Source organism: Candoia aspera, chromosome 4 (genome assembly GCF_035149785.1).
Source record: "Candoia aspera isolate rCanAsp1 chromosome 4, rCanAsp1.hap2, whole genome shotgun sequence".
NCBI lineage: Eukaryota > Metazoa > Chordata > Lepidosauria > Squamata > Boidae > Candoia > Candoia aspera.
In genome coordinates, this window is record NC_086156.1 from 83,117,775 (window position 1) to 83,144,151 (window position 26,377).

Here is a 26,377-nt window from a genome sequence, read left to right on the forward strand (position 1 = left end):
AGGCAGGCGTACGGCAAGTCTAGCGTTTTTTCATCCATTCCGGTGATTGGAGTGGGAGAGCAAGAATCCATCTCTCCTCCCCTTTTAAGCTTCGGCATTTGAGGCGAAAGGGGTCCCCTAGCCAAGCCGCCCTTGACTGTGGAAAAGACGGTTTTTAAGAAATCGCCGTTGTGGTTGCAAAGAAGCACCGTGGCGTACCGGTGCGGAAATAACTTCCAGACTCCATCTCTTCTTGTTTGCTTTCGCGCAAAAACTGCATATACGCATTGGCAACTACCCGTAGCAAAAGTGGAAATGCTCTTCTGCCTTTCCTTCTGGTCAGCATTAAGGTGGTGACACGCCTAAAGAAAGATCAGTCTGGAAGTGAATGCGTTTTCGGTACTCATGCCCTGCTTTTCTCATACTCACACCGCCAGTTCAGGTATTCTTGAGTTTTGAAGATTCACGTCTCCCAATTCACGTTGATGGAGGTCCACCTTCACGTACCCCTCCGTCCCGCGCCACCCATTCCCACGACTGCATTTGGCCAGCCCTGACACCTTTTAATCTCTTCTCCCTAACGTGATCCCAAGCCTGAAAAACAGCGACTGAAAGTCCAGATCTGGTGCGCGCCCACGCCCCCAGAGTCACCTTCTTCCTCCACCCCCAGTCCGCGGTCTTTCCTTTCTAGGGAAGAAAAACTCACTTCGATTAAGTTTTACACCCAGAAAATCTCATTCAAAGAAGCTGCGGGGGGAGGAGTGGGAGAGCAGGCCAGGAAAACAGGAGGAGGGGGACGGCGATTGGGGGCTGGGCTGCGGTCCTCTCGGCAGGGAGGGGAAACAAGGAGTTGGCGTCCTACAGCTGGGCTTCGCAGAAGAAATGCGCTCAGTTGGAAAAAGCGGAAAGCTTTCGCAGGAGGAGAGCCGACTGAAACCGTAAATAAAAAACTCAGCAATTTCGAGAAAAGATACCATGCCTCGGAACAGGAGTATTCTGTGTCGAGAGGGTGCCCCGCCCCTTTTTTGGCTCCACCACGTGGCTTCCTCTTGCAAACATTTTCACTCATTTTTCCAGGTCGATTTTATTTAGGGGCGGCGCCAAGTCCTGCCTCACACTCGTAGACGTCCTTTGCTTCTTTCTCTCGGTGTGCGTGTGTGACACACATGAGTTGCGACTCAAAAGGAGTTGGGGGGCCACTGGAAAAAAAAGAGCCATTTTCCCAAGCCCGCCATACGAACTTGCATCCAAATCAACCAGCCCCATTGATTCTGCAAAACAGGGAACCCCCTCTTTCCTCTTAGATTATCCCCCTCCCCCTTTCCTTCCCACAGCCCAAATAGCCGGTTTTTCCTACTTGCTAGGCCCCCAACATAGAATAAGAAACTTTTAAAAATATAAAGCAATTGTTAAAAGTTTCGGAAGGCCTAGTCGTCCCCCCTTTTCCCCACCCGGTATATGTGAGTTATTTTCTTCTTTCCCTCCCACCTCCCGTGACTCACTCCTGTTTTGGACCTACCCAACATTTTGTGCAAAACGCATCAGCCATGAACAAGCTGTATATCGGAAACCTCAACGAGAACGTGACTCCGGCGGATCTGGAGAAAGTCTTCAACGACCACAAAATATCCTTCTCTGGCCAGTTCTTGGTGAAATCTGGCTACGCCTTTGTCGACTGCCCAGATGAGCAATGGGCTATGAAAGCCATCGAAACTTTTTCTGGTAAGCCAATGGATTTATCGCTCCCTCGCTCTCTCTTTTTCATCTCTTTTTTCCCTTTCCCAGCCGTGAGGTTTTGGAATAAACAATTGCTTTGCAAAAAGGAAGCAAACCCGCATAATTTTATAAAATGCACATTGTTACCCAGGACCCCAACTGTTAGCGGGCCGGTTCTTTTTTGTGTGTGCAAAGACTCGTAAAACGTGTACAAAGATGCGACCAGGCAGCCACACTTTGCTCGTACTCGCGCTTCCGCCCTTTCTTTCTTTACCTCTCTGTAGTCATCAATGAAAGTTACTTTCGTTTCGTATTTTCCCCCTCAACCGCTGGGAGGGGGGCACCCCTTCGATTTCCCCCTCCCACTTTTCTCCTCGAGTAGTGAACTAGGTGGCGAGTGTCTTTAACTTGTTGGGCCTCGAATTTCCTATCAACTTCCATTGGCTTTCTAGAGGGCTCTTGTTTTTATTATCCAGCCAAAATGTCCTCCTCACTTAATGGAGTACCCCTATTCTTCTTCTTCTACTACCACATTGCATAAAACAGGCCTTTCCTTTAAACAAAATCTCATTTGGCGAACCTTGAATTAATATTCCATGTGGCTGCATGCAGGGGAGTGGGTGAGATGGCTTTTTTCTCCCCCTTCAGGAAGGCCCCCCCTTTATTTCTCCCCTCCAAATTAGTAATCTCTTAACAAATAAAACCCTCCATCACTTTAATATCTTCTCTGGGATCAACGCTGCCCCACTCAGTTGTTCTTCTTTCAGTGCCATTTGGGATTTATCAAGCAACCCAGTGCTGTATTTTTGCCCGTTGAGTGTGTGTGGTACTTCAGGGGTGGGAAGAGGGTAGTGGGGAAAAAGAGGGGAGGTGTTGGACTTTGGCCATTTTGATTTAAACAGGGGTTTCCTGGGGCATGTGATGGGTGTATTAGCCTGAAGGTCGCCATGCTGTTTAGAGATTGAGACAAGAGAAGCAGAGAGAACTAGCAGAGCAAACCTAATGTTGACTTTTGCTGAGACCAGATATTTTGCTCGCTATTTAAAAGACCACATCAGAATTCTGTGCCTTTTTAATCTCACTTTCTTCTCAGCTGAATACTGTTTTCATTTATCTTTTTTTTTAAAAAATTAAAAGATGGTATGAATTCTCTTGAAAGCCAAGCAAGTTGGGCTGGAACAAACCATCAGAATAGGCCTTACCATTCCTGCTTTTTCCTTTCCTTGGTAAACCAGATCATGGAATGTGTATATGAGAATGAGTTAAAGTGTGGCCCTTGGAAAAACCTTATTTGGTTTCTTTCACTGTATATTCTCCATTCGAAATCCATTTTAATGTTTTAATTAAGAGTAGGAAGGGTAAAAATGTCAGGTAGGAGTTTTTATGGTAAAATGCACCTGAATCCCACGCCCCCCAGTTGAATTAAAGCATGAAGAGTAGGGGGGGAGGAGTGGACGTTGAGTTGTACATGAGGTCTGGTGTCCACCTTTCCTTTTACAGTGCACATTTTTTTTAAAAAAAGCACACTTGTGTTTTTAGGCAAAGTGGAGTTGCATGGGAAACAACTCGAGATTGAACACTCAGTCCCTAAAAAGCAAAGGTAATCCAGTTGTTTATTTTCTTTGAACTTATCCATGTTGAAATGTAACAGGGAAGATAAAATATGTTAAAAAAATGCCAAACTGGTTCAAAGAAAGCTAAATTGCAAGAAGACTGTATTTACATTTTTATTTTCCACTCCAGAACAAAACTATTTGAAAAACAAACACACTTTAAAACGCCTCTGGTGATCTGCTTGTTTATTTCTTTTCATCCCAAGTTACTTTGGATTCATTAAAAAAACAATTAAATACAGATAGATATTATTGCCCTTCATTAAGCACTGAAAGTATAAAGTTCTGTGGCTTCAATTGCAATGTTATTTATTAAAACAATCTTAACATGACAAGACTTCCCTGGGTGATCTTTTTTTTTTAAAGACCAACTTTTTTGGTTTTAAATTTTTTTTCTTGTTAAAACTGAGCAAATTGGGAATTTACTGGCTTATTTTTCAGATATGAAAAAAATATACTGGCTTTCTACTTGTTTCTGTGAATACTTTGCATTTTTGTGATACGTATATTTTTATGTAGTGTTACTGCATTTAATACATTTCTGATCTTTTGTTCATCATATTACTTGTCTAGTTTTATTTTGGCAGCTTTCACTATGTTATAGCAAACAGCTTCTTCCTTTAGAAAAAAGTTGCAATTACTCCTTGGTCATATAAACCCTGGAAAGGGAACATAAAATTCATAATGTATTTTTATATTAGAAATTGTGATGCTTTTTTTAGGCTGGGGGGAAAAGGGTAGTTGCCTGTTCATATAGTTCAAAAGATTCTTTTTGTGCATGATTGACATCACAATTTCCTGCTCTTGTACCCTGATTCATATGCTTCTTGGACTTTTAAACCTCATATAAAACGTATTGCTGGAAGACTCAAGAAATCAGTTTTTCTGAAACATTGGAAGAGTCTCAAAATCTATTTGATTAATTTATTGTAACAGTAGCATGGATTCTGTATAATGAATGGACAATAATGTTTGTAAACAGTCTTTGTAGCTTAATATATAGAGTACCTATGGTGTTAAAGGCCATCTAAGAGAAATATATTTAGGAAGCCAATTCTACAATGAAAAAAGCAGAAGAAATATTGGGGGGCGGGAATTGGTAGCTGGAGGAAGAGGAAGAAAAGGAACTTTTACTCATTAGTGCTGCTTTTTTAAAAAAAAAATCATTGTATAGATTATAGATGATTCTGAGAGATGATTAACTTTTGATTCTTACATAATGCTAACATCAACCAACGTATGTAAATTAATCAATTGGAGAATTGTGTGTCTAGTGAATTGTGTTCAACGCTTGTAAATCTGAAAGAGATAATTTTTCAAAGAAATCAAATAATTTCCCAGACTAATTTTAGTTAGGATACTGTCACCTCCATGTAACTGAAAAAAATCCTTCTCAGTAGTTATAATGGTTATCTTCAAGAGTTTAAAATCTTCCAAAAATATTGCTCAAATATTGTAATGAAGTTACTATAATAATTTCTCCCAAGAGAATTTACATTTATTTCTTGTAGAAATATATAAATAGAATGTGACTCCTTAGAATTGTTTAGTTTCAAGTGTGTGTGAGTGTGTTTTTCAACCTGTCTTGGGACTTGATTTTCCTGTTTGGAATGATAACCAGAATAGGAACTAGTTAATTAAACGTGATTAGAATAATCTCAATAATAATGTGGCTAGTGAGATATGTTTTCCTCCACTTATCAAAATCTATAAAGATTGTATTTTAAATAAAGAAAACTCTAGGAATAGCCCTGTGGATCTTTTTCAATTATCAGAATAAAATAAATCACACTCTGCTTATTTCATTGAAAAAAAACATGATTAATATTCTTGAACCTTGTTCATACTGCTTCTAGATGCATTGAACTGTAGTCCCCAGAATTCCCTTCTGTCATGGTTTGTGCTGGCAGAGAGTTCTGGGAGTTTTAGTTCAATATGTCCAGAAAGTGCTGGCTGGAGAAGGTTGAATTAGAAAATGCCAAGAATTTCACGTTGTCTGAGGAGGATAGTTTTGCTTAGCTTAAATACTTATTAAATCAGATGCAAATATTGTAAAAAAAAGTGTTTATACATATCTTAAAAAAATTTTATTCAACAATATTGGAAGTGATTTCAAATATGTTTGTTCATTTTATTGAATTGGTTCTTGGAAAGTATTTGTTAAACAATTTGATTTTACTCATTTTTAAAATTTATGCCATCAAAAGAAACCAAGTCTGAGGTCATACATCCAGCACAATTAGCTTACAAATGCTTTGGAGGTAGATGTTTTGCATATTAGAAATAATTTTTAGGTCATAATAATTATACTCAATCTTAAATTTTTAAAAGTTCCATTGGTTCAAAAGAACTTTTTCTTCCAAGAAAGTGTGCCCTAATTTGCAACTGAGTATGTATAGGTTTAGAAAAAGAAGACTGTGTATGTTTGGCAGGAGTGCTTTCAGATGAAAATTTATTGAAGGAGAAAAAAAGTTGGGGGAAATTTGCAATTTTGTCTCTTTAAAAAGACAGCAAAATTCTGTTGGTGAAGGAAAGAGTTAATTAAAACAACCTCAGTGATGTTTTAAGAACTCAAGAATGTTAAGAAATGTTTGGAGGTTAGGGGCGGGGTTGTCTCAGTCTGAAAAGATTGAAGTGGATGGAATTGGGGAGGGGGGGAGAAGGGCAAATAGGAATGGGTAAAAAAACAAGAGGAGGGGAAATGAAGTGAATCCATCAAGCAAACATTCCAAATAAGAGGATTGGAAGTAACTACCCTAAACAGAATAAAACTTTAGGAACTGAAATAAAAGAAATTGCTTCAGGAGTGTATGATGTTTTTTAGGCAAGTTAGAAACAGGTATGGTTTTAAATCTTATTTCCCAAACAAGGATTTTTAAAATAAATCATGGAGGGGGGGATTGTTTGTTTATATGCTGATACTTTCTGTTGAACTGGGATAAAATTTTATATAAGTTAGTAATAACTTATAAAAATGAAGTAGCCCTGTGGCTTTCAGACTTTTCAAAGAGCCTAGGTCCCATCATGATAGAGCTAAAAAGACCATTTTGTCTAAGAAGGACATTTATATATTGAACTGTACAGTATTCTGTTACTCATATGGCTCATTTATGGTAAGTTTTTTTTTAAAGTCCTATCTGGACTGCTATGCCTAACCAGTTGAGAATCTCTGAATTAGTTCAAGTAGAGCATCTTAAGAATGAATATGAATATTCAAGATTCTGTAAAAAAAATGGGTGAAATATTTTAATGGATGGTTGTGTAATCCTGTATTGCTTCAGTTGAAGTTGGTAGTATCTGTTGTCTGTACAACAAATAAAGCTGTCCTTTATGGATTTGTTCAGATTATCCCATTCAATTCAATATTCCTTGGCAAATGTGTGCAGATTTGCAACATAAAGCTTAAAGGAAGAATTTACATAATTTTCTTTGCTTTAATTTATGGTCACTGTTTTTCAGTAAGAAGATTAAGATTATGCTTGTTTGCAACAACTATAATAGCAGCCTCAACAAAAGGTGAAATATCTTCATGCTAAAAGTGTTTACGTAAATATGTTAAATATATTATTCTACGATGATTCTGGTTTGCTGTATGTAGTAACCTTTGGTGGATTTACCTGTAAGGTACTGTTAGCTTTTGTATAGGCAACAAATAAGCCCAGTTTATGAACTAGGCTAGGATGCAAAAATAAACTATAAATAGAAGCAAGCAATAGAGATGGTGAAAGTAAAAATTATATATGGACTTTGCATATATGGACTATGAATTGGTTTCAAGCCCAGGAATTTGAGGGACAGCTGAATGCTGGGTTCCCATTGCTGTTCACAGAAATAACATTAAAAATGAACTCTCAAAATAATCCTACTCTGATATGCAACCAACATGGAAAAGTAGGTGTGAGGGAGTCTGATCAAACAGGAGTTCCTGGCATAGAAATTTATACCCAGGCTTTAACATCAAGACTCTGTTTAGGATAATGCAAGTTTCATATATGTTATGTCGTTGCTGAATATTCTCTGATAATCTCCAGCTTTAGGCTTTTGTAAATGTGACATAGCAGATCCACATAAAAGAAACTTCACAGATTCCATCCTTATTCCATTAAGGTCAAGGATGGACAACTTGTAGGCTGCTTACAGCACCCAGGCACCCCAGGTTTGTGTTGGAGCGATTGATTGGCAAAATAGTTTAAATCTGATTGTGCGATTTTGGCCTGAGAGAGGTTAATGGGGAATGAGAGCAGTTTGCCTTTGAGAGGTCTGCTCCCATATCTACCTTTAAAGCTTCCCCAAAACCAAAAGAAGTTCAAAAAGGTTTCATCATGTCCTGTCTGGTGATTTCACAGCATCATTGGTTGGCTTCCTTTAGAGTGTTGTAGCCCTGATCCCTCAGATGCTGCCCACTCTGCTTTTGCCTATGAACAGAGGTATATCTCTAATCAGAAGATTGAGTTAAATTGTATAGACATTTGCAATGCAATCCTGTGCATGCTTACTCAGAAGATAACTGCACATGAAGTTGCAATCTTGTTTAGTTCTTATTGTTCTAGAGCATCAAGGGGAGGAAGTAGGAAGCTGTAACATGTTTCATCTGGTTAAAAAAGGATAATTTTTTCACTAATAAAAAAACCTTTTAAGTTTGCAAAGAAAAATGGGAATTGAGTTAATTTTTCACTTCTCAGAAGCAGGTTTTTTATTGTAGCAATCTCTACTTAGTTTACAGAAGAAAAACGAAAACTATAAATTCAGCTTAACTATAAATCCAAGCATAAGAGAAAATATATAACTTTCCAGTTTTAGGAAATCTTGTATAAATGGCTTTCAGTTTGAGGAAACGTTCAGTTATGGCTAATACCAAATCCCATAAAAGGATTGCAATGTGAGAAAAGGTAGAGGTTGTGTGACTTTGGGCCATTTATTCTGTCCCAGCCCAACCTAGTTCACAGGGTTGTTATGGAGAAAAATTGAAAGAAAGAATGGTATGTGCACTGCCTTGAATTCCTGAAGGAAAATGGGATATAAATTTAACAAAATAAATAAGTTCATCTAAGGGATAGTGGTCCAGTAAAGGATGTTAAGCTATTCAGATATATTAAGAATATATGTGTGTGATCAAATTGCCTATGCAATTATTAAAGACTTGTTGAATTAAAATACATTTTTTCAGATCCCACCTTGTGCTGAAATCCATTGACCAGCTTATAGCATTGCCAGGCCTGGGTTGGAGAATTAAATGAATGTACAGTATATAATTCCTGGGATACAGACTGTCTTGAGAAATTGCAAGTTGGATTCCTGTGAAATTGCAGTTTGGGGCAATACTTTGTTTCCTATTTGCCGTTCCCCATTAGTGAAATAATAATGCTGATCAACCTTGTAGGCAAATTATGAGAGCTTGAACTTCAGAAAAGATCTAAAGTGAGAATTGGTGTGTATAATGGCTAAGTGATATGAGCTATGGATAAAGAATTCTTTACCTCAAATCCTGCTGGTATCATGATAGACTTAGACAAACTGTCTTCCCATTGTAATATCAGAGGTGATTACTGTATATTGTTTTACCATACAAAATTGTGTAAGAACTGTAAGTAGATATAGCACATAAAGCACTTTGAATTCTGGAGTACTGAGCATGTATACCTGGCTAGCCTATAGTAAGCCCCACTGAAATGTGTAGGTCTTACTGAAGGGAATTACTTGGGTTAATAATTTTCAATAGGAAAGTAACTATAATCAATTTCCTGAAGATGTAGAATGACTCTGAATTCCAAAAGCCTACACATAGCAAAATAGGAAAAATTCAGCATGTGTTTTCTAGCATGTAGGCTGCTTTACATTTTTTTTTAATCTTTTGATAATATTCAAGGCCACAGCTTTTGTCACTAGAGTAATTCATTTGAAGTGATTGCCACTCTGATCTAATTGCAACCATGACAGCTACATACAGTTCTCAATCGATGCATATATATTATATAAAGAGGTGCAGACCTTAAACTTCCCAGGTGCTTAAAACCTTTGGTGCTGGTATCCACAATATAGGCATGTTTCAAACAGTAATAGTGAAGAATCTTGTAGCATCTTAAAATAGATTCTTTGTTCTTCTTGCTGTAGCACATATTGCTACCCCTTTGAAAGTTTTTGACACCAGAGCATATTATCCTTGAAATGTGTATTTTTTTTAAAAAATAGCATTTCCTAAATTACAACTTTGTGTTATATGGATAAGACACTGTGAGTTTGAATTATATTTGGGGATCATATTCTTCCCATTCGTGTATGACCAGTTGAAGAACTTAATTGATCTAATTTCAGTTTCTACAATTTCCACTTGGTTATTACATATGTGCCAGAAATGAAAATTGAAGACAAATTCCTCATTAGTTAAATCAAGAAAACAGGAATTTGCATACAGTGGACTAGATCCTTTTTAAATTATGATTCCTGAATTGTACAAGTTGAAAACAATGTTGGTTGGTTGGTTGGTTGGTTGGTTGGTTGGTTGGTTGGTTGGTTGGTTGGTTGGAAGAAAGAAAGAAAGAAAGAAAGAAAGAAAGAAAGAAAGAAAGAAAGAAAGAAAGAAAGAAAGAAAGAAAGAAAGAAAGAAAGAGGGGAAAGTGTGTGTGTGCCTGAGATATTCTCAGGTTTATAGAGACTTTTTCATAAAAAAGCTTAGTGCTACGTGTGTTATGTGCTTTTATGAATGTCTGTGGTAGTTCTGAGCATACCTTTATTACATAAGTTAACCAAAAAGGGGGATATTTCAAGCATTGTATATTGTGCCTTTTGTATTTTTTCCTTGCATCTAAGATTTAGGTAGACTTTCAGAGAGATTGAATCTAGGCATAGAATATGCCAGAGAAAACGGGTTGAATTGTAAAGGATTGAAATCTTTTATCCACATATTTTCTTACTCCACGAGAAAACAAAATGTAGGATGTACCTCCTTGCTCTCAAGCAAAATAATTGGTTATTTACAAGACAGGATGAAGAACGAAACAAAATTAGCTAGATGGAGGTGGAATTAGCTAGAGAGGCAAATGTGCAGGAAAAATAATTCAGAAAAGGGAAACAAGACAAAAGCTTTGAAAAGAAAACAGAACAAGAAAAAAAGTGGACGAAAAATCCCATATCTGTCTGCTAAAAGGGCCACAGCTGGCAAAGAAACATGGCTATGCAGTCAGCACTGCATAGACAGTCTTAAGAGATCCTCCAACAAAGCCTCAGGGACAGATTAAGTACATAGGAATAGCTGCCTAAACTGAGTAAGACCATTGGTGCATTTAGCACAGGATTGCCAACTCTGACTGACAACAGCTGTCCAAGATTTCAGAACAGAGATTTTTGGCCCTATCTGAGGTTACTGAGATCTGAACCAGAGATTTTCAGTAAGATGAGCAGATTTTCTATCACTGAGTTATGCCCCTTCAATACACAAGAGCCAGCAGATTTATAGGATCGAACAAAACCTGATTGTACCCTTATATTGCCTGATTCTGTTGATTTGGAAGGTAAAGTACCACTCAAGGGCTCTCCACAAAGGTAGCACGGTAGAGAAGAGGCCAGGATCTTCCCATTCCAAAAAGGGTGGCTGGTAGAGTAAAATGCTCCATAGTTTAGGTTCCTATCATTTGATTGATTGCTTTCGAGTCACTCTTGACTCCTAATGACTGCCTGGACCAATCCCTGCAGTTTTCTTGGCAAGATTTTGGAAGTGGTTTGCCCTTGCCTCCTTCCTAGGGCTGAGAGAGAATGACTAGCCCAAGGTCAACCAGCTGGCTTTGTGCCTAAGGCAGGACTAGAACTCAGCGACTCCTGGTTTCTAGCCTGGTACCTTGACCACTACACCAAGGTCACGCTCTCCCTGGGTTCCTAACTCTTGTGGTTAAAGATCTTATCAGTAATCCTCAGCCCCATGGAACAGTGAAATTAGAATTCTGTAATATGTAGTAATATTCCTTGTTGCTGTTAAATGATTATGACTAGGGTATTAAAGTCTGCATGTTATCAGGTTTCAACGTGGGCCTTTGAAGAAGATAATTCCCTTTCTTTGCAAAGTACTATGGCAATTCCAGCCCTTTATAACTCAGTAACTTTTTTTTTTTATACTGGTTAACTAGTAACTTGGGGAGAGCTGTCTTATTCACAGGGCTGGTAGAAGGCAGTTCGATAGATTCATGTATATAGAGGAAACTGATATCTTCTTTGTATAACCATAGTCATTTCCCACCTTCCTGCAGAAAGCAGAAATACCTTTAAAAAAAGAGAAAAAAAAGAGAAATATTTTATTCTTCCACCATAATTTGCCTTGAACCCATATTCTAGAAATGCCATGGAATCTAGAATCATTCTTTGGTTTTCTTTTCTTTTTTAAGATTGCATATGGGCTTAATTCTATACATGTGTTGTCTTCAATAATCAAAGGTTTAGATCTGGAAGAAGCCTGACACATGCACAAACTACATGCACCCACTCCCCACATAGTTTTATTCTAGGTCCAAGGGCATAATCTTTCAACTGGTAATCCTCCCCTCCCCTACTTCATAGACTTCAGATTGTACTGACCTCTAGTATGAGGGCAGATGTGGCATAGAAATGTGTCAGTCGCAGAAGTGGCTCTGGATAATCGAGGAAGATGCACAAGTCTCAGTTGGTCATTACCCAGTCTTAACTGTTTTCCAGGAAACAGAAGGGGGGATTACTTTCTGATCCCAACCGTGGGCGATCAGTCAGACATGGATTTTCTTTTTCATATTATTGCAATTAAGAGATTTAGGCTAGTAAATAATTTGACAGTTGCTGTTCTACAGTCCAGCCCAGTGGATGAGGTCTTGGACTTGGGCCTAGAAGATTTTATTTCAGCTCTGGGGCTTATCCGGATGATGAGCCTAAAATAGGCTACTATCATATTTTAGGTATTGTGGAACGGTCTTTCAAAACTTGACTTAAAAGTTATATCTAAATAAATGTATCTCTTTATTCCTTTTTCTACATGTCATAACAAAATCAGATTTTGCTAGGAGAATGAGAGGTAGATATTTTATTAATCAGCATACTATATTTGTTTAAAAATAAATGTTCAAACATATAATTGAGAAACAAAATAAAGCCCCTTCTTGGTGATTAAAAAGATGTAAATAAAAATATTTTTCTGTAACCAGAGGTTTATATTCAGTACCAAGTGTTCTAGGTCTTTAAGTCCCAATTTTGGCTTAATAAACCAGGATTCAGCACTTAAATATGCGATCTTATGTGATTTAGCATGAAATGGTGGTCTTAAAGGTACTTCTATGCTTACATGTTTTGGGAAGTCATGTAGTACTGGTAAATCCTGAGTTATTTTACCTCGTGTGCAAAGTGAAATGGCAAAGTCATGGCGTGCAGTGCAATCTTACATGAATATCCTGTCTTACTAACAGCAGGATTTTTCATTTAATGTGAATGCAGCTTTTACTGCGAAGAAACTTACAAAAGACTTATTTTCAATTTGCCTAGAAAGTAACGTGCTAGAACTCTTGAAAAATGTGCACTCAACAAAGAGAGTTGGGTCGCTCACCAGCACTGATGCTACTGGTGTTACTGAACCACAATTTTTAGAAAGTAATCAGTTCTCTTATGAGTTGAGCTTGACTCCTGGAGGCTTCATGAACATACTCATCTTGTTTTGTTGCAAGCATATGAAAACGGTTTGCCACTGCCAGTGTCTGAGCTGCTTTCTCAGGCTAGCCTATAGCCTGAGATTTCTTGGGTCTGCCATCCAAGTATTAACCATGGCCACCTCTGCTCAGCTTTTTGTAATCAGTCAAGTCCTTATTAAATAAATATTAGAAAGAATGGAATCCTCCCAGCCTCTGTATGGTATAATTAGAGTGCTGAGAAAATGTAAAGATCCAAAGCCATGTGCAGATCCATCTAGTATGCCAGTTGCATCCATTCCTGGATGGGGAGATTGTGCTCACAGTCACTCTTGTCTTAGTCACTTCCTGATTGCATTACTGCAAAGTGCTCTACATGGGGCTGCCCTTGAAAAACAGTCAGAAAGTCTAACTGGTTCAGAATGCAGCAGTACACACTGGTTTGTACTATCAGGGTTTGCCCCTGGGACTCCACAGTTGTGCAGCGCAATTCAAGGTGCTGGTGATCACCTTTAAAGCCTTGCACGGCAGAGGGCCAGATTACTTGTGAAACTACTTATATCTGAGGGTCTCTCCCTATCCCACCAGATATGACAGGGTGGGCATGCTCCAGGTCCTCTGTATGAAACAGTGTCCTTTTGTAGGACTGAGTAAATGTCTCTTCTCTGTTGCAGCGTCTGCCAAATGGAACAGCCTCTCCCCTGAGATCCGGAGGGCCCTGACCCTCTTGGCGTTCTGGAAGGCTGTAGACATAGCTTTCCCCCCAGGCATTAGGGCCAGGATGTTAGAGGGGCTCAGTATGTGTGTGTTTATATTGTGAGTTCATTGTGCAGCGCCGGCGTTTTTATATACAATTATTTTAACTATACTTTTTCTTTTGTTTATGGGGTTTTATATATTTTTTCTTGTGAACTTGTTTTGTTAATTGCCCAGAGTTATGTGTTAAAGATGGGCACACATTCAAATTTTGTAAATAATTTAAAGAAAATTTAGTTTTAAAAAAGTGGTTTCTTTGAAGAACAGTGATTGAATGCAGCATCTGAACTTTAATAATGTGAAACAGTTAATAATGGCTAAAGCCAAATTTCAGGTTGCTAGAAATGGCCATTCTTTCTAGCCCATAGATATATTATGCTTGGCAATGGCTTGAAGAATAGACTTGCTGGAAAGTAAGCATCCTCGATATGTAATTAATGAAAGCACTTCATGATTTGATCCTTCCAGTGCATAAATTATAGACAGTTTATAATAACAGGAGGAGAGCCAGTTTGGTCTAGTGGTTAAGGCACCAGGCTAGAAACCAGGAGACCCAGAGTTCTAGTCCCGCCTTAGGCATGAAAGCCGGCTGGGTGACCTTGGGCCAGTCACTCTCTCTCAGCCCAACCCACCTCACAGAGTTGTTGTTGTGGGGAAAAGAGGAGGAGGAAGGAGTAATAGGTATGTTCCTTGCCTCAAGTTATGTATAAAAATAATAAAGGTGGGATTTTAAAAAACTTAAAATAAATAATAATAATTTTTAAAAAAACCTATGGGACTGGTTGACATGCAACCAGTCATTTCAACTCAGTCCTTTCATATAAAAGTCTAGGCTCAATTATTACCAAGCATTTCTATTTTAGCACTCTGTATTAGTCTTTTTTGATTGATAACTGGCAAATAGAGGGAGAAAATGTAGAAGCAGTGAAAGACTTTGTATTTCTAGGTGTGAAGATTACTGCAGATGCTGACTGCAGTCAGGAAATCAGAAGACGCTTAATCCTTGGGAGAAGAGCAATGGCCAATCTCGATAAAATAGTTAAGAGCAGAGACATCACACTGACAACAAAGGTCCGCATAGTTAAAGCAATGGTGTTCCCTGTAGTAACATATGGCTGCGTGAGCTGGACCATAAGGAAGGCTGAGAGAAGGAAGATTGATGCTTTTGAACTGTGGTGTGGGAGGAAAATTCTGAGAGTGCCTTGGACTGCCAGAAGATCAAACCAGTCCATCCTCCAGGAAATAAAGCCAGACTGTTCACTTGCAGGAATGATATTAAAGGCAAAACTGAAATACTTTGGCCACATAATGAGAAGACAGGACACCCTGGAGAAGATGCTGATGCTAGGGAGAGTGGAGGGCAAAAGGAAGAGGGGCCGACCAAGGGCAAGATGGACGGATGATATTCTAGAAGTGACGGACTCATCCCTGGGGGAGCTGGGGTTGTTGACGACCAACAGGAAGCTCTGGCGTGGGCTGGTCCATGAAGTCACGAAGAGTCGGAAGCGACTAAACGAATAAACAACTATTAGTCTTTTATTCCTTGCTATTGTTAAATAATATTGGAGATTAAAATCCTTACTGATCTTCTGCAGCTCACTCAGAGAACTGCCAATAAGCCCTGATCTATCTCCTTCTGCTCACTCTACTAGCTGTTCTAGTAGCCAGAACAGCTGCACTTCTGCATAACAGAAAGGTATCAACAGGCTTGGGGCAACCACAAATTTTGTCCAACTATAGCACTTCTGAGAAAACAACATCTCAGTGGGGGGGACTCCCTCTCCAGAGGCATTGAGCATGTTCCACAGCCATGGGATACTGACTGACTCTTGGGAGGTGGGGAAGAACAGAAAGCCACAGTGGGTGGGCATGGATGGAGTAGCTGGAGTTTTGAATAGGGTACAGTATTCTGTGCAGGTTCCACTTGTTCTGAATTCGTAGATTCTTTTACTTCATAGAGGAAGACAAATTCAAGGAAAGCCCAGGGTTTGTTGTTGTTTTTCTTTTAACTATTAGTGGGGAGGAGGTTTCCCCAAGAGCCCTTTTGCTCTTTCAGGAGATGGGTCATTGACTTTATTGCAGGTGCCACTTGAGAGGCACAGCATAATCAGGAATGAATGAATTGTTTTACTGGCTGCCCCAGTGGTTTCAAGCACCTCTTTGTAACAAGGTGGGCATAGCAGGCCTGGATAACCCAATTTGGTGGTAGGAGCAAGAAACAAACGGGGAGTTTTTTGTCTGCAAAGGTGGTATAAATAAAGAATGAAGAAACAGGATGTCAGGAACCCTGCCTTCTGCAGAGTTGTATGGAAATGACAGTTCAGTGAATGCAATCCATGTAGAGAAATAAATGAATATGTATGGGTTTTCTGTACTGCATGCTGACATACCCATGTTCATGCATAATAATATGTATGGAACATGTTTTGGTCCTACTTGTATCCTTGTTGAGAAGATCTATTTTAAATATATTGTTTGAATGCAGAAAGTCCAGCCCGTGGGCCTGAGATGATGGGGATTGTAATCTAGCACCACTACAGGGTGTCAAATTGGGACAGGCTGCTCTGAGCTGCCTCTCTGGCTTTCTGTATCTAATAGTCTTTCCTGCAGCTCCCATCACCAAGATCAGTGTGTTGGCTGGGGATAATGGGAATTGTAGCATAATAGTTTGGAGTATGATAGTTGTCCCATCTAATGCTGAGTGTGACCTATGAATTTTGGTTTAGTCTTAATGGCCATCCAAAATTCTTGGTGAAAAGGATTCTGCTCCTGGGTGAGAATAGTGCTACAATTCTGAATTCATCCCAAGTGGAATATAAGATCAACTGTGGTCTCCTTCATTGATGAAATCCTTTTCTTTTTTCCGGACTCAGGAAATGAGCAAGCACCGTCACATTGACTGGAGTGAATAGGGATAATTTAGTGGAGCCAAGGGAATTTGGGGACCCCCATTCATAGATAGCACATCAGATTCCTAAAATGCATCCTGTTGCAGCTTTATCACACTGACTTGATTGCCATTTCCAACCCTTGAAAAGGCTACCATCCATCTGATATAAACCCCTCAGCATCCAGTATGAACTAAATAGTGTAACTGCAGGCATGTCTCTAGTTGTTCCCAGGCAACTAACTGCCTGCATGTTTTAAATCCCCTCTTAAGCCCACTGAGCTGTTACGATTCACAGGGCCCCTGGGGGAAGCTGTGTATGCCAGTGGACTTGCACTCAGTGCAGTCAAATGTATATTGTGGATGAGTCCCAAGAATTGACCTTTCGAATCACTTCAGGAAGAGTAGTTAATTAATATTTTGATAAACTACAAAAACATATTCTCTTTGCTGCTACCTATTAACATGACTGTTCCTCTGGAATTTAGAGTCAAAGTTGGCACAGCACAGTCAGTTTCTGTCCATTCTCCTAGAAAAACGTTTTATGATTTTTTCTACAGAGTCATTGTACTGCAAAAGAGTACTGGGACTAGCATCAGGGCAGTAATCTTTCAATTATGCTTTTCACCTTTGGGAGCAGATGTGTTTAAATTTGTAGTGATGATATTAGACCGGTTTGTTGTTCTGCTACCATCTCTTGCCCACCCACCTCTGCTTGTATAACAGCTTCTGGTTCCTCTACATGCTTTGGACTGCAACTCCCATGAGCAGCAGTCAACACAAGTAATGGAAATTATAGCTCAAAATATCTAGAGAGCATGGGCATGATTGTTGGGAATGATTGTTCCAAAACGGGTTAGAGCATTCCTTTGTTTGTATTTCTTGGATATCTCAACAGTTTCTTGCAGAATGCACAGCTATAATATTGCTAAGAATGAGGTGAAAGCCAACCTGCAAATCTTTTGAATCCCTATTGCAGCACAAAGCCCCCATACCATAGAGCAGTGTTTCTCAACCTCGGCAACTTTAAGGTGTATGCTGGCTGGGGGATTCTGGGAGTTGAGGTCCATACAGCTTAAGAGTTGCTGAGGCTGAGAAACACTGCGATACATAATGTACAGTCTCCGGAACTAATACAACTGGCAAGTGTTGGCTAAGGGAATTCCAGAATTTGCAATCCCAGCTCATCTGGAGGATTTGGAAAATATCATAGAGACAGTCATTGCACACTAACCCCAAAGTCTCTAGTGAAAGAGGTTTGGCCATTTTTTAGCCAGCTAACAAGAATTAGCTAACCACACATTTTTAAACAGGATGCTCTGCTTCAACCCAAAGAAGCTTTTGTACTGCCCCTCCCACAAGTCAAATCTCTGATTGAGTACTGAAATCCACAGGTGCTTGCATGCATCCGCATTCTGCATGAAATCAACTGCAATTATTAACCCTTCTGTTTCTTTTAAGAAAGGAATGGTCTCAGATGCTTGTCCACTTTTATGTCATATTTACTACATTTTCATGGGGATGATGAAAGGGTAGGTTCTGTTTTGAGTGTGACCCCTTTTCTTTCCTCTCTTTTGTGAAGTGGCTGCCATTTCCCTTCTTCCTAGCTGCCTAGTCAGTGGTGTGGCTGAATTTCTGATGATTCAGAAAATAGTGGCTAGGTTATCGAACTTCGGCTGCCTCCATCATCACAGTTGGCAAAATAAAATTTATAATAGTGGGCATTGCCTTTGCCCTATTGCTGGAGACCCTCAGAGTTTGACAAGCTTCCTAAAATAGCAAATTAACACTTCTACCTATTCATTTAGGGCAGGGTTTCTCAACCAGGGTTCCGTGGAACCCTAAGATTCCATGAGAGATCACTAGGGGTTCCCTGGGAGATAATGATTTACTTAAAAAATTATTTCAAATTCGGGCAACTTCACATTAAAGAGGTAAGTTTCATTCATTATTTTTTGTTTAAGGACAGTGTTGATGCATATGTACAGGCCTACACATGAATGAATATAATCGTTTTGTAACTTCTGGCCTATATTGGAGCTTGAATGTGCAGGGGTTCCCCGAGGCCTGAAAAATATTTCAAGGGTTCCTCCAGGATCAAAAAGTTGAGAAAGGCTGTGCTAAATGGTGGCAACCCTTCTGACAGAAGAAAAGAACTTGGAGAAATTCATCCAATTAATAAGTGTAGCAAAGTGGGAAGGCAGGTTATTCCCTTTTGTAAGTTATTTAGTAAATAAATGATTGGACTCACAAATAGATGGACATGAATAGTCACAAATGATGGATGAAATTTGCTTTCCTTTTTTGACAGAATGAGGGTATCAGATGAAGCACAAAGATACGCGTTTCACAAAAAGAGGCAAGAGTCGGAAGGGTCAAAAGGTTGAGATAGGCTGATTTAGGGGCTAAATTACCTATCTCTGATAGTTTCTGCCCATCTGGCACCATCAGGCAATGTAGGTACACTCCAGCACTTTCTGTTCTAGAAACATGCCTTCTCTGTTGTGGCATCTGCCCTCTGGAACAGCACCTCCCCCCACTCCCCAAGATCCTTATCGCCCCCATCCTGATGATGATTGAGAAGTCTTTGAAAACCTGGCTGTTCCCCCAGGCCTTAGAGGATTCTGTCTGATTAGAATTTATTCTGGACACATGGGTGCTTTTTTTAAATTGTATTGTTCATTGCTTTTACTGTTGTAACCCACCAAAGTGTTAGGGAGTTTGATGGCCTCTAAATTGCATAAGAACATAAGCAGTGCCCTGCTGGATCGGATTACTGGCCCATCTAGTCCAGCAGTTTGTTCTCTTAGCAACCAACCAACTGTGCAAGGTAACCCAGTAGTCTCCCTCATAAATCACACAAAAATAAATAAACAAAATTCCTCTTTGGAAGGATTGCCCGAACGATAAATTTGGGTGGTCCTCAGTGCCATTAGAAGGTGTCATACACATCATTGATGGGAAATCCGTAGCTTTCTAAATCAGCATTTCTCAACCTTGGCAATGTCAAGATGTGTGGACTTCAACTCCCAGAATTCCCCAGCCTGCATTCCCACACATCTTGAAGTTGCCAAGGTTGAGAAACACTGTTTTAGGTGTTGGTGATCTGCCATTCCCAGCATCTGCAGCCAGCATGGTCAGTGATGGGGGAAGCAGGACATGATAGCAACATGTGGCGATTCTGAGAAGAATTGGCTGCTTGGATATGCTAATAGTGAACTCATTTGCTGAGTGCTGTTCTGTTGGTTGCCTAAATAGCACCAGCAGGACGTGAAAGAGTGGTTAGAGGAAGGGTTAAAGAAGTACTGACCATCTTTGAAGGAGAGAGTAAGGGGCATCTCTCCCCAAAGTTCTGAATGTGCCTTGAACATGTGCAGTGGTCACAAGATGCTGGCTGACTTTTGGAGTGAGGGTATGGAATGAGGAATTCCAAAAAAAGGCATGGCTTGTTGGAGTGCTAACAGGAGCCCTTCACCCTGCACAGCTTGATGCATAGGAAACCTCCCTTTCTGTCAACTTGGGAGTGGAAATCGCAGGGGCAGTCAAAGCTTATGCAAAAGTTCCCCTGGCCAGAAAGGGCCAGTGAGGCCCCCACAGTGGTTCTCCGTGCAGCTGCTGGCCTTTGCTTTGCGCTTGAGAAACTTGGCTTTATCCACTGGGGAATGAGAATAATAAAAGTGAGGGATCATGGTGTTCAGTGCCTGGATTGGATTTGCAGCCTGGCACGTGCCCATTTTTCAGCTGCAGCTGGCTTTTCCCAGACCCTTGCCAAGTCTGTTCAGCTCCATGGCTTCTCGTAAGATCGCAGCCTTTGATACCATGACATGCTAGGTTGTATGTTGCTAGCCTGGTTTCTTAATGCTGCCCTTGATGTCTAGGAGGAGTTTTCAAACCTGGCAGGGCTAATATAGCAACAGGTTGCTGGAATTCTTGCTCTTTTCCATGTGTGAGGGTCTCCAGTCAAATGAACTTGGCAGCTGGTGCACGCTATTCTTTCCTCTCAACGCGGATGGTAGCTGACTCGCTGCTTCTGAATTATGCCCGCCTACTGTTCATAGTCACTAACTAATCTCCCTTTATGTTAAACTTGAGCTATGTTACAATTAGGGATCCTGGATGAGATGGACTATATGGGAGTTGTACAGAGTATTACTTTTTTTCAGATTCCCTAATATTCAGTGATGCTTTTCTTTTAAAACACTTATCAACTGAATGGTATCTCCCCAAACAGAAAATTAAGGTGGAATAAGATAAATATAGACATTAGGGATAGCTGTTGCACCTACTGTCCTTTAGGATTGAAGTGTTAACCTTATACTGTACATAAATCTAATACATTAAAAAAAAGGTTCAATCTTGAGCCCTGTGCACTTCAACTTTTTTATTAATGACTTGCAATCAGAAGTGGAGGGAATGTTTATCAACTTTGCAGATGATGCACAATTGGGACAACTGATAACCAAGAAAACAGAAATAAAATTCAAAACAATATTGGTAAGTTAGAAATGAGCTGAAAATAAAAGAAATTTAACAGATATAAATGCAAAGGTGTTCATCTAAGAAACAAAACTTAAAAGGGAAACAATTAGCACTTGTGGAATAGTAATTGAGTGCAAATTGAATATGAATCAGCAGTGGGATTTGGCTGCAAAAAAGACAAATGTCATGTTCAACTGTGTAAACAGAAATATGGTTTCCAAGTCATGGGAAAAATAGTTCCACTTAATTCTGCATTGGCTAGAACTCACCTCTGATACAGGTAGTCCTTGACTTACAAAACAATAAGGACTGGAAAATTCATTGTTAAGCAATGCGGTCATTGAGTGAGACATCATGTGACCACACCCGATTTCACATTTTTGTGGCGGTCATTAAGTAAATCACTGCAGTCATTAAGCTAATCACATGGTCATTAAGTGAATCACACAGTTCCCTATTGATTTTGCTTGTCAGAAGCCAACTGGGAAGGTTGCAACTGTTGATCACGTGACCCCAGGATGCTGTAACCATCATAAATACATGCTAGTTGCCAAGTGACCGAATTTTGATTATGTGACTGCAGTGATGCTGCAATGGTCGTAAGAGTGAGGACTGATCATAAATCACTTTTTTTCAGCACCACTGTAACTTTGAACAGTCGCTAAACAAATGGTTGTAAGTCGAGGGCTACCTGTATCATGCAGGGCACTATACATTATGAAAGATTCACAAGAACTGGAACAGGTTCTGAGAAGGATGACATAGAGACTAGGACATAGATTCTTTGAAAAGAGATGGAAGGAGCTGGGAACAGTCTTGAAAAGGCAGAGGGGGGATATATCACTCTTCAGATACATGAAAGGATGTCATACAGAAGAAGATCACAGCCTTTCTCCACTGTTCCAGAGTGTAAGACTCAAAATAATGACCTCAGACTACAGGAAGGCAGATTGAATGTTAGGAAATGCTTCCTAAAAGTAAGAGCAGCTTGATAGTGGAAGCACTTACCTCTTTTTGCTGAACGTGTTAGGCAGAGGCTAAACAGCCGTTTATAGGGCTGTACTTTATCTTGGATTCCTGCATTCAGCAGGGACTGGGTTTAGTGACCTAAATGACCTCTTGCAACTTGATGATTCTGGATATCATTAGTATGATACACCTGAGGGTTTCTCTTTCCTTCTGATCTCAGGAGTGGGGAGATGGGGGAGTGGAGGTTCTGGATCAGTGCCTGAGATCAATAAAGGATTTCATGGGATTAAACAAACTGAATCTTATACCAGGTAAGTTGGAATGTTGTCTGTGTTAGTGGCTACACTAGCTGGGACCTGGGTGGAGAGCATGTCTTGGATGGGCTATACTTTAAAGCATGGGTGGAGACCCCATAGTCTTTCACACGTTGCTGAACTACAGCTCCTGAGTACCTTTGGCTGTACTAGCTGGGGCAGCTGGGATCTGTAGTTAAGCAACATCTGGTTGCTCTAAATCATTAGGCTCGTACGTATCCAGGTCAGAGAGCTGTATTTATTATAGTCTTTACCAGATCATTATAAGCCTTTTACCGACAGCCATGTGGATCAAAGCTCTGGGACATATTTTCATCACATGCGAAATAAGGAATGCCTCTGAAAATGTGCATTATTGCTTTTCCTCTCATTGAAGTACAAGTACAATCTTTTTACCCTAGATGTTACTATCTGAGGTTTTCAATTTACCTTCCTCTTAACTTCCTCATGTATAACCCACATAACCAATAAGGTGGCTTCATTTGGAGGGCTTTCTGCTATACAGGTAGGCCTCGCTTAACGACAGTAATTGGGAGCAGCAACTCTGTCACCAAGTGATGCAGTTGTAAAGCACAATGTTATGTGACCACATTGACTTACAACAGCAGTTCCTGTTGCTAAGTGAATCCCACATGGTCATTAAGTGCAACGTCACATGGTTGCCATTTGCTACCTCCTGCCAACTTTCCCATTTTTTCTGCTTATTGGAAGCTGGCAGTAAAGATCGCAAATGGCGATCATGTGACCACAGAACGCTGCGACTGTCGTAATTGCAGGCTGGTTGCCAAGCACCTGAATCATGATCATGTGACCACGAGGATGCTGTGACAGCCGCAACTATGAGGACTGGTCATAAGTCTCCTTATTCAGCACCATCGTAACTTTGATTGGTCACTGAACGAGTGGTTGTTAAACAAGGACTACCTGTATTACCCTGAAGTTTGTAAGATGGGAACATAGTAGCCCTCCAGATGTTGCTGCTCAAGTGTAACTTTCAGCAGCCCCAGCTAGCATGACTGAAGAGAAAGGGTGCTAGGAATTGTACTTCAACAACATCTGGTAGGCAGAGCTTCTCTGGAGATTGTTTCACTATTGCTTAGTGAGGCAAAATAATGCTTTTTTAGTATATGCCATTGTCCCTTCTCAAATTGTTGCCCAAATATAAATTTAATAAATTAGTAAACAAATAGTGACAGTTATTTAATTTTCCATGGCAATAGGCTTAGAAGATAAGATTAGCTCACATTTCAGAGGTGTCTAGGATATATGAGTGTGGGAAAGAATTTTCCAGATAAATTGGTTTTTAACCTAGACACCTTTTTTTCATTTGGCTTCTTTCAATTGGCAGTATACTCAAGCATTACTTGTGTTCTCATGCCTCATCTTTTTCTTTCTTACTCCAGATTGTAATTTTTGCTTAATTTCTTACCTCTTCACAACTCCACATCAATTCACAGTATTTATGTCTTGTTTTCAACCACTGTGAGGTTTCAGCCGGCTTCTGACTCCAAAAATGAAACTTATCCAGAGTCAGAAGGGGAAAACAAAACTAATCAGGAGAGGGTTGAAGAAGCAGAACCAGGAAGTGACTCAGCAGAGCGGGAGAATTTGCAAACACAGATTGGACAAACTCTGGTGGGGGATTTGAACTCTCCAATTGGCACGTGAGACAGGAGAGCTGAGAAGCATGTGAATCAGAAAGCAGCTTGATTGGCTGCTGGAGAGAAAAGGTGCGGAAAGGATCAGCATAAAAGGCAGACACACGAAGAGCAAGCTGTTGGAGACAACCGATCCTTTGAGCTCACAGCCATTGCGGAAGAGTCCTTACCTGCATCAGATGCCTTGCCTGTAGCCAAAGTGGAACCAGTGCCAGCATCTTCTACCTCCGCAGAATTGCCTGCAGCACAGGCTGCTCCAGTCGATCCTCTTCTTGCCATCCCTGCTGAGCACAGCCTCGGGTTTAGCTCTGGACCTTGTCGCCGCATTTTGAAGCAATCCAGGTGTGCATCCAGCCTGGCTTCCAGCTCTCAGACTTGCCTGGGATCTCCAGTCCAGTCCAGCCTGGCTTCCAGCTATCAGCCTTGCCTGGGATCTCCAGTCCAATGTAGCCTTGCTTCCAGTTCTCAGCCTTGCCTAGAATATCCAGTCCAGCCCAGCTTAACCTCCAGAGCCAAGCCTTGCCCAGAGGTTCCAGTTCAGTCTTGCCTAGCTTCCATGTGTCAGTCTGGTCCTACCTGCATGCCAGCTCACAGAACCTTGCTGCCAGCTTCTGCCTTGCCACGCACTCTAGCTTCACCAAGCCTGACAGCTTCGATCAGAGAGTTAGCTGAATTCTGCCTTGCTGTTCTGCCACAGTCTGATCCTGCAGCCGTGCCTGTTCACCCGTCATTGCCTGGGTGGTCTTGATTGGAATTGCTAGCCTTATTTATTCACCAGGACTTTACTAATGTAAATAGTTGTTTTAAATAAAGAGTTTTGATAATAATTCTGTCTGGCCGCCTCATAGTCTGAACAGGACAATCACACTGCAATGTAGAGGTAGACCTCGCTTACTGACCTCCTCATTTAGCAACTATTTGAAGTTACGAGGACACTGGAAAAGTAAATTTACAACCAGTCCTCAGATTTATGACTTGTGCAGTACTCCCATGGTCACGTGATGGACATTCAGACAAAGTTACGAGGACACTGGAAAAGTAACTTTACAACCAGTCCTCACATATATGACTTGCGCAGTGCTCCCACGGTCCCGTGATTGACATTCAGGCACTTTGTGACCAGTGGGCATTTACGAATGTTGCAGCATCCCACAGTCACGTGATTGCCAATTGTGTGCTTAACAACTGGGCTTGTGAGAAGCAGAGTCAATGGAGAAGGTGGCAGTAGAATCAGAAGTCACAGTCATGTTATGTCTAGGCTGACCATATTTCCTTAAGACAAAAACGGGACATTGGGATGGCAAAACGGGACGGGGTTAAAAACAGGACATTGGGATGGCAAAACAGGGCAGGGCTGGGCGATGGGCTGGATCGCCAGGCAGGAACTTCTCCGGTTTTCTCGGGCGAGGAATCTTCGGATTCCTTCATTTGCGAGAGGCAAGGCTGGGCTGGAGAGTCTAGTGAACGGTTGTCCCTGACAAGCCGTTCCTCCTCTGGCTGTGCTTTTACATTCTTTTCTTCCCGCCATTTCAAGGCAGGAGCCAATTGGCTCGCCCTTTGATCACCGCCTATCAGCTGATCCTGGTCGAGCTCCCCCTCCTTCCACTCAAAGTCAGACTGCATTCTGACAGGTTCATGGGAACTTTCAAATTTTTAAGTACGGTTTTTAAGAAAAAGGGACAAAATGGACATTTATATTAAAACGATGGGACGGTCTGGAAATGTTAAAAAAATGGGACTGTCCTGTTCAAAACGGGACATGTCAGCCTAGTGATGTCTCACTTAATGACCATGGGTGATTTGCTTCATGACCGCAGTAGAAGTGAGGTCGTAAGTCCGTCACAGTCACATGATGTTTTGCTTAGCGACCATGTCGCTTAGCAATGGAATTGCTGGCTCCAGTTGTGGCTGCTAAGCAAGGAGCACCTGTACTCAAGATTTCAACAATGGTTTTCTTTTACATGAATCTTGATAAAAAGCATATGTGAATAAAAAGTACGCATGTGCTTGCTGGATGCCCTTGTAAATACTTTCTGTTAAGTGCAAATGGAAGCATCATTTATGATATGCAAATGGAATTGGAAAGCATATGCAATATGTGTGGATCTAATAGATGTAGAATGAAAAGGAATTGCAAGCTGTGTTTTCACTAGGTTTCCTATTCTTTATTGGTCCAGACAAAGGGAAATACATTATGACTTCAGTAAGATTTGCTTAGAATCAACAGAAAAAAGTTCACTCAGGCAAGTAAGCCTTGCCACTGGAAAGGGTTGAACTTGTGGGATCTAGGATAATTTCTTTCTATCCTCATCTTTGCCAATAGGTCCTTGAGCTTATACCTCGACTTATGACCATTTGTTTAATAATGGTCTGA

General features: G+C 40.5%; 1 protein-coding gene across 2 annotated transcripts in view; it reads left to right on the forward strand.

Annotated features, from left to right (window-relative positions):
• The first annotated feature begins 1,526 nt into the window (after positions 1–1,526).
• Positions 1,527–26,377, forward strand: part of IGF2BP1 (insulin like growth factor 2 mRNA binding protein 1) — a 62,125-nt gene continuing 37,274 nt past the window's right edge. For both annotated transcript variants that reach the window (XM_063302007.1, XM_063302008.1), the window contains exons 1-2: positions 1,527–1,701; positions 3,235–3,295. In XM_063302007.1, the coding sequence (XP_063158077.1) occupies positions 1,527–1,701; positions 3,235–3,295 (236 nt within the window). The remainder of the gene's footprint in view (positions 1,702–3,234; positions 3,296–26,377) is intronic.